The sequence below is a fragment of the Rattus rattus genome, chromosome 9, assembly GCF_011064425.1.
Source record: "Rattus rattus isolate New Zealand chromosome 9, Rrattus_CSIRO_v1, whole genome shotgun sequence".
In the NCBI taxonomy this organism is placed as follows: domain Eukaryota; kingdom Metazoa; phylum Chordata; class Mammalia; order Rodentia; family Muridae; genus Rattus; species Rattus rattus.
In genome coordinates this window covers 88,066,883-88,079,552 of record NC_046162.1, presented here as the reverse complement: position 1 = coordinate 88,079,552, position 12,670 = coordinate 88,066,883, and the positions used below count along the sequence as shown (strand labels likewise).

The 12,670-nt window shown below is 50.9% G+C and overlaps 1 protein-coding gene across 1 annotated transcript in view; it reads left to right on the top strand.

The window, feature by feature from the left end:
- The window catches only part of Tmem132e (transmembrane protein 132E), a 55,323-nt gene that overhangs the window by 36,768 nt on the left and 5,885 nt on the right, over positions 1-12,670 (top strand). Inside the window, exons 3-6 of the mRNA XM_032914230.1 lie at positions 6,514-7,504; positions 9,252-9,398; positions 9,646-9,838; positions 10,577-10,720. Of these exons, the coding sequence (XP_032770121.1) occupies positions 6,514-7,504; positions 9,252-9,398; positions 9,646-9,838; positions 10,577-10,720 (1,475 nt within the window). The remainder of the gene's footprint in view (positions 1-6,513; positions 7,505-9,251; positions 9,399-9,645; positions 9,839-10,576; positions 10,721-12,670) is intronic.

Sequence of the window (12,670 nt, the reverse complement as noted above, 5' to 3'; positions counted from 1 at the left end):
CCTGGGTTCGGTCCCCAGCTCCGAATAAAAAAGAAGGAAAAAAAAAAAAAAGATACCAACAAGGGAAAGAGTCCCTGCATCCAAATGTGGCCAGTGGCCTAAAGCAGAAGGGAGCAAGCCACATGAAGGCAGAGTGGGGCACACTGTAGCTGAAACAGTAGAGGCAGGTGACCTTAGAGTCTAGTGTCAGAGAACTGCAGTGCGCAACCTGCTGGGGATGCTGAGGGGCCGAACAGGCATGGGTGGGCTTCTGTATGTGCATGTGTGCATAAGGCAGGGGCATGTGTGCGCTTTCAGGCTACTCTGAAGGTCATGGGCAGTTGCTATGTGTGCTCCCAGCTGCCCTTACCACTCCCTGTCTTACCCCTAAAGTACCTGTCACTCTCCCACTACTGACCTGCGTCTCTGTGTGGATTCCCCTACATCTGATGACCCAGCATCTGCTGTCTTCCAGGACCCTTCCAAAGCAGATACAGGGGTGTAAATGTATATAATCTCAGAACTCAGGAATCTGAGGCAGGAGGATCCCAAGTTCAAAGCCAGTCTGGTTACATAGTGAGACCCTGTGTTAAACACACACACACACACACACACACACACACACACACACACACACACACACACACGGGGGGGGGATACAAGCAGAGACAAAGAGAGACAGACAGAGATAGAGAGACAGAGTCCAGTATTTCTACTTCCCAAGCCTGTTCCTTGCTCCATGGAGTCTGATATTTAGAGCTGTGTTAAGTCTCAGGCCACCGTGTATGCTGGCACATATACTGAGACACTACCTACTATCCCTGAAACCCAGACCCCCCAGTGACCTAGTGACCCCACTTCCTGTACTCTCCACTCTCCAGCCACCAAAAGGAAAAAGTGAAACAAACAAACAACAAAAGCAAGCAAAAATCTTCCAGAGTCTCTCCTACTTCCCAAGGGAAACCAGAGCCTCTAGAGGCCAGACAACTTCCTTCTGGGTGAAGACAGGATCCGGGCCAGAGACGAACCCTGCTCCACCACACAGGAGACCTTATGGCCCCAGCAGGATGCAGTGACTGGGTGTCTCTCTGGGGTGACAAGCGCTTCTGTGGGCCACCGTGCCACAAACAGGAAAACAGCAGTGCTCCAATCAGCTTGAATGCTGTCAGTCCCCTTTCAGAACAGTGTCCCTATCCACAAGGTCACTGAAAGGATAAACGCCACTAAGGCCCAGAGCCTGAAGCCCTCCCTCAGAGCCATCCAGGCTCCTCTCGGATGCCTCACCAGCAAGAAGCTCATTACTATTCAGAGCACTTCACCCTTTCAGTGAACATTGGTTGAGGGCCTACTGTGTGCTGGACACATCCTATGTACTTGAGTAATGCAGGACACTTGTTGATGTGATTGTCCTGGTCGATCTAAGTTCTAGTGGGCAGGAGCAGCAGAATTCTGTACTACACACCTAGCCTAGGAGGGAACTCAATCAAGAAAGGCTCTCTGGCTCTCTCTGCTTGGGTTTGAGATGCAGCCCCATTCGTAGAGCATTTGCTTAGCATGTGGAAAGCTCTTGATTCAGTGCCCTGCCTGGCACCTCTAAAAAAAAGGGGGGGGGACAAACAAACAAAAACCCAAACAAACAAATCCCAAACAACAACAACAACAGCAACAACAAAAACCAGTATATGCTACACACAAGTAACCCCAGCACTCCAGAAATAGAGGCAGGGAAATCAAAGTTCATGGTCATCCCCTGCTACATAGCAAGTTTGAGACTCTATTTTGAAAAGAGAGGGAGGAAGGAGAGAGTGAGGTACAGAAATGACTCAAAGCTGCCTCACCGAAGTCCACCCCAGCATAGGTGATGGTGCACGGGGCTGGGAGGCTGGAGCACACTGCACAGCCTGCAGGCAGCTCAATGGGCTGGAGAGTGTCCTTTCCAAGTGACTCTGGTCTACACACCTTGCTGGCAGCTCAGCGTCTGCTCCTAGCTTTTTCTCTGCAGAGCTCAGTTTGTCTGAGTCCTGGCAGCTCAACCCTTTTTTTCCTCTGAAAGGGTAGCTTACCTTTATTGTTTATTCAGGCTGGGAGAGGCCTAGGGAATCTGGTCCATCTCAGTGAATCGTGAAGCTACTTTTTTTTTTTTGTTCAAACACTTAATGTTTTATTAAATTTTAAAAATACCAGTTTCATGAACACAAATATACTACCAGTATACAAAGTGGCAAGTTTGGGATTATAAGTTTCTTTGGATGATCACTTTTTTTTTCATCTTTATTAACTTGGGTATTCCTTATTTACATTTCAATTGTTATTCCTTTTCACAGTTTCCAGGCTAACATCCCCCTTGCCCCTCACCCTCCCCTTCTCTATAGGTGTTCCCCTCCCCATCCTCCCCCAACAATCGTTCAAGTTGGGGTCCATGGAATGGTGCCCTTACTAGGCTATTTTGCTATCAGTTGGGAGGGTCAGTCCATGTATAGTCTTTGGGTCTTACCCTGGAACTCTGATTGGTTGGCAGGTTGTTCATATGGGGTCTCAGACTTTTATTGTTTGCCTTCCCCAGAGAAGGGATGGCTTTTTGATCTTGGGACAATCCAACAGGAAAGAAGCCAGGAAGTGGCTTCCATCCCAGGAGGGCCTCCAGGCCAGGGAACAGCTCAGGCACACCTGAGGCAGAAAGAGTACCTCAGATTCCTGGGGCAGAGAAGGCGTTTTTTTGGAAGATCCGATGGTTGGGCTTGACCAGGCTAGCTCCTGACCCTGACCCCAAGGTAGAGGTGCCTTGCGACTCATCCCAATCAATTCCTTCACACCCCTGGGAGTCCAGTGTCCATCTGGTGGCCTCCGCTCCCAGGCTGCCTCCAAAGACTCCAGATGGTCAGCCACGAAGAGAGTAAAGGGGGCAAATGGGACTAAGTGCCACTTAGCAGCCTTGTGTCCTTCCACTTTGCCTGGCTCTCCCTGTCTACCTTCAGAAGCACCGCCCACTGATTGTTGATTCTGAGCTTAGAGGGACAAGCGTGGCACATACCCACCATAACCGCAGTATTTAAGGCCTTTCACAGAGAGCTGTGCCCCCACACTCCTGAAGCTGTTCTCCCCACTCTCAGGTTGCCTTCCTGTTAAGGCTGCAGCTGCTGTGGCCTCTGAAAGGAAAAGAATCAGCTCAGGAACCCCAAAGCCCAGTTCTCAGCATGATGGAAACACTTGTCCCAGCAGAGGGCAGGGAGTAAGAGACAAAGATAAGAGATAGAGAATGGGAGAAGGGAACAAGAGAAAGGGACAGGGGTATTTGTCCCAGAGGGACAAAGGACTGCTTCTGGATAGGAGACAGACGTGGCACATAGAAAATGGCAGTTTATAAAGGTACAAAGGGAAACCTCGTGTCAGGATGAGGTGTTTAATTTTAATTAAGCATGTTAGCTCGGTGAGCCAAAGGGAGATTTTGATTGCTGGACCTCGATAGTCAGCCTCAGGAGGAAGAAGGGGCCAAATAAGGGAATAGACCTCCATGGCTAGCTGGAGGAATGTAATCTAGTGGGTTTTAGCAAGGCAGAGAAAATGGGACAGAGAAAGGGCAAAGCCTGGGAGGGCCATACTCCATGCTCGCCACACTCAGCGTGACCAGAGGCCCTTCAACCTCTGCAATTTCAGAAGTGGAGATAGAGGCTCAAAATGGGAAGCCATTTATATGCTTGGAAGTCTTGGCCTAGAGCAGCAGTTCTCAACCTCGGGGTCACAACCCCTTTGGGGATCAAATGACCCTTTCACAGGAGTCATCTAAGACCATCAGAAAATATGCTTAACATTATGATTCATAACAGTAACAAACAAAAATAATTTTATGGTTTACTACCACAACATGGTGTTGGAGGGTCACAGCATTAGGGAGGTTGAGAACCACTGGTGTCTAGGCCAGTGTCTGTTCGCTGGCTTCCTGCTGTTCTCAGCTGCTGGGCCCTGACTCAGGCTGTCACCCTGAGCTCCCACACTGCCTAGAAGCCAGCCCTCAGCAGCTCTGTGTGAGGGGACCTAGGGCCAGGCAGAAGGGCTCCCCACATCTCCACAAACACCTTCCAGACACCAACTCAGATCATCTACGCCAGTGAGTACCAAGACTTCTTACAGGGAGCAGTGTGTCCAGCAGCGATGAGCTGCTAGGCTCTGTGCAACCCTGAGAACTGAAGAAATCATTGACTTCCAGGGACCAGTGGCATCCCAGCAGGTCCTATGGGCTGGTGGTGAGAAGCCCTGTGAGATCAAGTGCCCCTCATACCACAGCAGATTCTGGGAACCAGCACAGAGCCTTGCTGCTTTCGTTTCTGTGTTCTTGTTTATTTGGTTTGTGGCAATGTTCTTATATAGCCTGAGCTGCCTCAAACTTATCATCCTCCTGCCTCAGCTCCGATGTGCTGGGATTAGAGCCAATACATCAGATTCAGCTACCTTAACATTTTTCTTTCCATTTTTTTTTTTGGTCTATTTGTGTATCTGTGACATCCATGTGTGTATATGTTTGCATGTGTATGGGCACATACAGAAGAGTGGTTCGTGCTTATATGTGTGTATGTATGTGTAGAGGCCAGAGGTTGATATTGGAAATCAACCATGGTCATTCTTCCACCTTATTCACTGAGGTAAGATCTCTCAACCAAACTCACAACTCACCCATAAGGTTAGTCTACTAACCAGCTTGCCCTGAGGATGCTGTCCTCACCTGCCAAGGCTGGAATTACAGGCAGGTTCCCTGAGCACAGCATTTATGTAGGCTCTGGGGATTCAAACTCTGATCCTCGTACTTGCACGACAAGCACTTCAGCCACTGAGCCATCTCCTCAGTCCATTACCTTAGCCTTTGAAGTAGGAAATTAAACTGCAGGTTTTAGGTAGGTTAGAGACACCAGAGCCATGGCACTTGGCCTTCACAGCTTCCGTAAGGATGTGTGGATGTTTGTAGATCTGGCAAGGTCTAAAGGACATTGATGAAATAATGAATATGGGAGAATTGCATGGCATGCCAAGCACTGACTGGGGTCTCTACTGACGGACATGGGGGATCCTGTAGTCATTCATGGCAGAGAACTTGTAACTGGTTGAAGGCTCCTAAGTAGCTGTCTACTTAGGCTAGGCCCCATAAGTAACCACCACACGAGGCAAGAGATGAGAGCCGCCTTATGAGAAAGAAATTTCACAGGGTGGAGGGTGTGTCATGGAGGGCTTCCTGGAGAAGGTGGCATGGAGCCTGGATCCTGCTTTGTGTAGGAGAGAGTCAAATGGAAGAAGAGATATGAACAAAGGGAGGCTGTAGGGGGGAGGATGGCAGGGAGGTGTCCCATTACAAGTTGAGGCTAGGAAGGAACACTAGGGCCAGGGTACCCCTGCTGTCACATGTCAAAGACACTGAATGTCACAGTCAGGCACCAGGTAAGTTGGAGTTTTATTATGAGAGCAAGCAAGAGAAACCCTTAATACCTAAATGATTTTGCATTGTGTTGCACAAATCCCACATTTGTTGTTGTTGTTCTCAAATGCAAGTGACAAATGGCACACAGCAGTATTCTAACCTCTTGGTTCAAGTGGGAGGAACAAAACTCAGAAAGCTTGCAGAAAGATATACAGAAGGACTTCCAACCCGTAGCCCTTTATTTGCCGTCCTCCTTTGTCCTGGGAATTGAGCAGGGAAGGACACCATGGTTTGTCCCATCTGTGCCCAGGAGAAGGGGAGAGAGAGAGAGACTGGGTGAGGGGAGGAACAGGAACCCAGTTGAGCTGCTTTGGTTCATTGCCAGCACAAAATGAGACCAGCACTGGGTAAGGGAGACAGGGACAGGACCCAGCAGTGACCAAGACAGAACTTTTAGAACCAGGTAGCTTCCTGGGTAGATGGGAGAGGGACTGACTCCATTTGGGATTTAGGAGACTAAGGACAAAAGTTCCCAGTTAGACAGTGTGCTACGAAGGGATCAGGATGGAAAATCCCACACCGGGTCTGAATTTTGCTCCTGGCTTTGCCCATGTACTTTGGGGGTGACATGTGCCTTCATATTCAGTCTTCATCTGTAAAATCAAGTGACTGAGTGTTTGGAGATCACAATGCTATTCATAAGACAGATCTGAAAATCAGACACTTTAAAGCTTGACAAGTGCTGAATGCTATCCCAGCATACAGTGGCAAAGATCACCTAAGTCAGCGCTCCCCTGTGCCAGAGCAGAGCCTCAGCAGGTGAGCCCGAGCAGCTACCCTTTGGCAGGTCCTCAAACCCACACTTTGAGGCAGCAACCATTTACTCATTTTGCAAGGTCGGTTTGTTTGTTTTGTATGTTTTGGGGGGGGCGCGGGTTGCGTTAGTATTGACAGAAGATAACTTGCAGGAGTCAATTCTCTCTTTTCTACTACGATCGTCCAGGGGGTCCAACTCAGGTTGTCGGGCTTAGCAATAAGTTTTTTTTATCCCCTGAGCTATCTTGGGGACCCATAATTTTGCAGGTTTTAAGGACACCAGGGGATAAAACCTCACTGAAGGCTCTCGGCAGGAGATAGGTTCCCAGAAGCCTCTTCTGACCTGTCTGGATCTCTGTGCTCTCTGTCCACAGCCGCCAGCCGCTCTCATCCGGCCAGCCCCAGTCCTCCTGGACCTCAGGCTAGCCCTGTACTACCAGTCAGCTACCGCCTGTCGCACACTCGACTGGCCTTCTTCCTAAAGGAAGCGCGGCCGCCGACACCCTCGGCGATCAACGGCTCCCTGCAGCGCTCAGAGCCCTTCGTGGTGTTCCAAACCAAGGAGTTGCCGGTCCTCAACGTGTCCCTGGGGCCCTTCAGCACCAGCCAGGTGGTAGCGCGGGAGCTTCTGCAGCCGTCCAGCACCCTAGACATCCCCGAGCGCTTGACCGTCAACTGGAAGGTGCGCGCCTTCATCGTGCGCGCCCGCGTGCCCGCCTCGCAGCCCGTAGCACAGGTGCTCTTCTATGTGGCTGGCCGCGACTGGGATGACTTTGGGGTCACTGAGCGGCTGCCCTGTGTCCGCCTGCACGCCTTCCGCGACGCACGCGAAGTGCGGAGCTCATGTCGTCTGGGCGGGGCTTTGGCCACCTGCTTGGTGCGCGCGGAGCTGCCCCTGGCCTGGTTCGGACCCCCGGCCCCGGCCGCGCCGCCCAGCACCCGCCGCAAGTCCCCCGACGGACTGGAGCCGGAGGCGGCCGCGGAGAGCCAGCAGGTTGAGCTCTACTACACGCTGCATGCCCCCGATGCAGCGGGCGGCTGCGGGAGCGCGCGGCGCGGCCCCGGGCCCGGATCAGCCGCGCGCGCCGAAAGCCCCACGCAGCACCCGCTGCTGCGCATCGGCAGCATCAGTCTGTTCCGGCCGCCGCCGCGCAGGGCCATGCAGGAGCACAGGCTAGACAGCAACCTGATGATCCGTCTGCCGGACCGGCCACTCAGGCCTGGAGAGGTACTCAGCATCCTCCTCTACCTGGCACCCAACTCCTCTTCAGCTGCCAGCCGCAGCTTGGAACACTTCACACTTAGGTAAGGGTCCTGGGAACGAGAGGGGAGGGGCTCCCCTACTCAGTTCAAGCGCATCTCTGACCTTGCAAGATCTCAGCATCCTCATCCTCATCTCATCTCCAGGGTCATCTCACCAAAACAGCTCACAATATCTCTGAAAGCCTGTTGGTCCTTGCTGTCCAATGCAACAACAATTTCTCAGACAAAACATGTTTGTCTGAGTGAGGCCTGTCTGGTATGGCCCTCTTGTGGAGGTTAGAGGGCAACTCTCAGGATGTTTTTTTGTTGTTGTTGTTTTTATTTGTTTGTTTCTGTCATCCATCATGTGGATTCTAGGGAACCAATTCAAGATAGACTTGATGAAAAGGACCTCTATCCACTGAATCGGTCATATCCCCAGTTACGGACTGGAGCCTCTGCCTCTTGCTCTGTGCCTCACAGAGAAAGATTTGTGACATGAATAAACATAAACCCTTTTACAAGCATGGTTGTGGGGAGGACAGGATCTGGACTGGAAGGGTGCTCAGGCACAAGCTGGTGTAACTGGCCCAGATCACAGATGAGTCCAGCACATGCAGAACTGAGAACAGCCAAGAGTTGGTGCCCTAGGGATGAACAGGAGATGTCCTTCTGGGACACCTTCCTGGAGCTGGGACACCTGGCCCTGTCTATTATAGAGAACATCATGCATTCAGAGATGCCTTTTCCACTGGACATCATAATTTTTTAAGTAGGAATATATGGTTTGAGTCAGATCGGGGATTCTGAAGACCCTACCAGACAGGCCCTACCAGACAGCTCCCCTGCATAAGCAATATGTCTAGAAACGGAATTATCACCATGAACTTCCCAACTTCCTTCTGGACTCCCTCCTTGGGCACACTCCCACAAAGCTCACAGATCTCTATAGTGTATTGTACCTGACTCTGATGGAGACTTAAATGTGAATGAGTTTTACCAGCCATCCTGGGCTGCATTAACAGGAGCAGAGCATGCAGATTTAAGGAGCAGACCATCAACCTGCTTTTAGGCAGCGGTAATTAGGGCACAGCTGATGCGTATTTACCACGGGGTGCATTTAGAGGGGGGCAATGAGGCTTTGAGGTCTTCTGAAATCATGGTAAAAAAGAAATTGGAGGCTCTGGAGCTGTAGACTTAAAGGACACCTCCACCCCATGTCTGTCTGAAAAGCTGTCACAGTGAAGATGGATGGTTTTTTTTTTTTTCTTTCTTTCTTGCCCCAGAGGAACTGGGTGCTACTGTGTCTCATGTCAGCCAAAAGATGAGGTTCTAGGGCTAGAGATGTAGCCCGGTACTCACCTTGCATGAATGAAACCTGGGTTTCACCCCCAGTACCCAGAAACTGGGTACCATGTTGCACACTTGTAATCCTAGGGCTCCAAAATAAGGAAGGAGGATTAGAGGTTCAGGGTCACCATGGCTACATAGCAAGTTGAAAGTCAGCCTGGGCTACATAAGATCCTGTCTCTATAAAAGGCATGGGTGTGTTCTAAGTCCTAATGGGCTTCCTGAGAAAATCCTGAGGTTACTAATGTATGAAGAGACTGAGTAGAGGCTTGGCCAGGGACAAGACGGAAGGGATGACAATTCCAGTTTCAGCTTTAGAGAACCGATCACCCCAGTGCTAAGTGTAAACCCCAAGTTCAGATCCCCTCGCTCACTTAGCTCCAGCCTAGGGCCGGTGACCAAGCGAGCAAGTTTCGGATCGTTTTCTGACCTCTGGCTTGTTTTCTCATTTGTGTTCCAGGGTGAAAGCCAAGAAGGGTGTGACTCTCTTAGGCACCAAGTCCCGAAATGGCCAGTGGCATGTGACTTCAGAGCTGCTGACTGGGGCAAAGCATTCAACAGCCACTGTGGATGTGGCCTGGGCCCAGGGCACACCTTTACCCCCCTGGTGAGTTCCATTTCTGCAGAATAGGTCCCTGGGGGTTGGGTAGCTAGCCTCCATGGAGAAAGATGGACTTTCACGGCGCTGGTGGGAGTCAGTTTCTGAAAATCGGAAGAGGGATTCTGGGGTTGGGTTACTCGGGTTGGTTGGGGAGACTCCAGAGGCTGAGGAGAGCAGCTACTCAGAAGAGGCACATTCCTATGAGGGCTGCAGAGCCCGGCTCTCCAGCCTCCATTCCTGCCCGGCCTTGCAGGGAGAGCCAGGGACCCCTGGAGATCCTGCAGCTGGACTTTGAGATGGAGAACTTCACCAGCCAGTCAGTGAAGAGGAGGATCATGTGGCACATTGATTACCGAGGCCACAGTGCCCTGCCCGACCTGGAGCGGGCTGTCACTGAGCTGACGGTCATCCAAAGGGATGTCCAAGCCATCCTGCCTCTAGCCATGGTAAGCAAGCCTTGAAAAAGAAGCACCTCCCCCAACACAGTTTATGAATTCACACATGGGCAGGGCTGAGCATATGTACATATGGAAGGGGCAGGGTGGGAAACGGGGAGGAGGGAACGCTCCTGAGGAAATGCCTGTAAGTCTGGGCATGTGCACACTCACGGGAGGTGAATGCAGAGCTGCCCCAGGTGACATCATCAGAGAAGAATTCTCTGGAAAGGGTCTGCTTGGGAGGGCATGTCGGGATGATGGGTATCCCTTAAGTTTTTGGAAGCCCTCAGAGGAAACACTCGTCCCATCTGAGGTAAAGAGAGAGATGTGCTTCAGAAGGACCCAGCTCCCATAGGGAAAAACCACGTGGGGAGGAATATGGGAGGTTTGTTCAAAGAGGCAGTGGATGTAGGCAGCACGGTGGAATGGAAGGCTGGGAGCATGTCTGTGACCCACCCAGAGTGCTTGTAACCAGCCAGGAGGATGTGCTCATGTCACTCTGAGAGCTTTGGCTCAGGGGAAGGGATGGTCCCTGCATGCAGAGTGAAGCTTCTGGTAGCAATCCATCTGGGCTGATCATCTGAGGAGGAGCCTGAGGGTGGGCAGAGGCAGGCCCCTGCACACGTGTGCCATTTCCCCAAAGGAAGACGGCTATCTGAGCAGTGGTGGCAGCCAGGAACCAGGGCAGTGGGTGACGTGTCCCTGGAGAGAAACACGCAGCTAGCAGAACATCTGCCCTCCCTGCAGGACACAGAGATCATCAACACTGCCATCCTGACGGGGCGGACTGTAGCCATTCCCGTTAAAGTCATTGCTATCGAGGTGACTGGTGTTGTCCTGGATGTTTCTGACCTCGTGGAGTGCCAGTCTCACAGCGAGGACATCATCAAGGTGAGTTTTCCGGGCAGGGAGAGCAGAACCCCCAAACTCTTCTAGGTCATCCTGGAACTAGGCATGCCTCTGTCCTGCTGTGGACTAGCAGTTGCCCCTCCTCTCTGCCATTCTAAATAGCACCCCAGTGTCACAAACAACTCAGTCCCACAGACGTGGATATTCTCATTCAGACTCATGTTCCCTCCCCTAGACCAAAGGACTATTCCGTCCAAACCTGGTGAACATATTGGCAGAATAAGACAGGCCAGAAGGAGACAGGCAGTGTTGGCATGTATCCTCAACCCAGCAAGTCATTATCAAGCCCTGTATATGAGAGATTCGAATAAGGCAAGGTGTGGGTAAATATTCCCTGAGTCCTTGGCAGGAAGCTCACAGAATCTGGAGCTAAAGAGGGCAGCCTTAGCAAGAGTGGATCTACCATACCCCAGCACCTACAACCTCCCTATGACCCTTCCCATCTGTGACTCCCTCTTACCCAAAGCTGCTATTCAGAGACTAGCTCTGTCCATCTCCTCTTTAGCCCAGGACACATGACTTGATGACCAGATTCAGCTCCTCCCAAGAGTCTGTGCTCAGCCACCACATTTCCTTATCCTGTGATGGCTAGGACACCAGCAGTACTCAGAGACTTCTAAATGAACTGCTACGAATCTCCATGAAATAAGGCTTCTTTATGGAAGCCATTAGTGGAACTTCCTAGCCTGTGATTGGAATCCCCTGCCTTCAAGGGTACTAAAGGGACTTTCTTGTTTCTCTCCACCTCACTGCTAAGATAATTCAAGAAGTAACTGCCAAGGGTTTGGGATGGTCCAGGGTTCATAAATGTGGCTGAGACATGTCTTAATTACTCTTCTATGCCATGCTAACATATCATGACCAAGGCAACTTACAGAAGAGTTTATTGGGAGCAGTCTTGATTTTTCTATTGCCATGACAAAACACCATTACCAGGACAACTTAAAAGAGGAAACATTTAATTTGGGTGGGGCTAACAATTGCAGAAGGTTATTCTATGACTATATGGTGAGAAGCATGGCAACTGGTAGGCAGATATGGGGCTGTGGTAATAGCTGAAAGCTTAGATAGGGTCCAAAGCATGAGGCAGAGAGAGCAGGCTGGGAATGATGTAGTCTTTTCAAACCTCAAAACCTGCCCCCAGTGACACACCTCCTCCAACAAGGCTACACCTCCTAATCCTTCCCAAACGGTGCCACCAATGGGGGATCAAGTTTTCAAATGTATAAACCTATGGGAGTCATTCTCATTTCAACCACCGCAAGGTATAACCCAACACTTCTACCACTGCAGAGGCTTTGGGGTGTAGCCATGGTAACTTTCCCAAGACTCACAAAGGTGCCCCAAGGTGTGTTTTGATGGGAGTGTCCTGGTATATGTGTATCCACTCTAAGGTGTGTTGGATGTGTACATAGATTCTTGAAGTACTCTCAGACACCTGTACCTACCCTGACACCTTGACAATACCACCCAGGAAAGAGTGAACACTACTCCCAGCAACACATCTCCAATAGGCATCTAGGTTCCATGAAGGAGCCTCTAGACATGGGGTTGCTAGCCAGGCGGGCACACATTTGCAGAAGATATATATATATCTCAATGGCCACCATCCACCCACCTGTGCTCATACTTCCCTGATCCTAGATTTTTCTCCTCATTCCCTCTTCACCAAACCTTCCAGGAACAGCCCTTTATTTGAAATTAGCCAGCTGCCCACTCACCTAGCCAATCATGCTACCATGGCATGGAGGAGGCAGGGACCTGTCCCTCACTCCAGCTCTGAAGAGTCAAACATCCCCTGTAAGGTGGAGGAATCCATCTCATACTTCTGGCTCCACAGCCCTAAGCATGCTGCAGTAGAGAACAGCTCTGGGAAGCCTCTCCCCTAGCAGTCCTTGCCATATCCTCACCAGCAACCTCATTGGCCCCTTT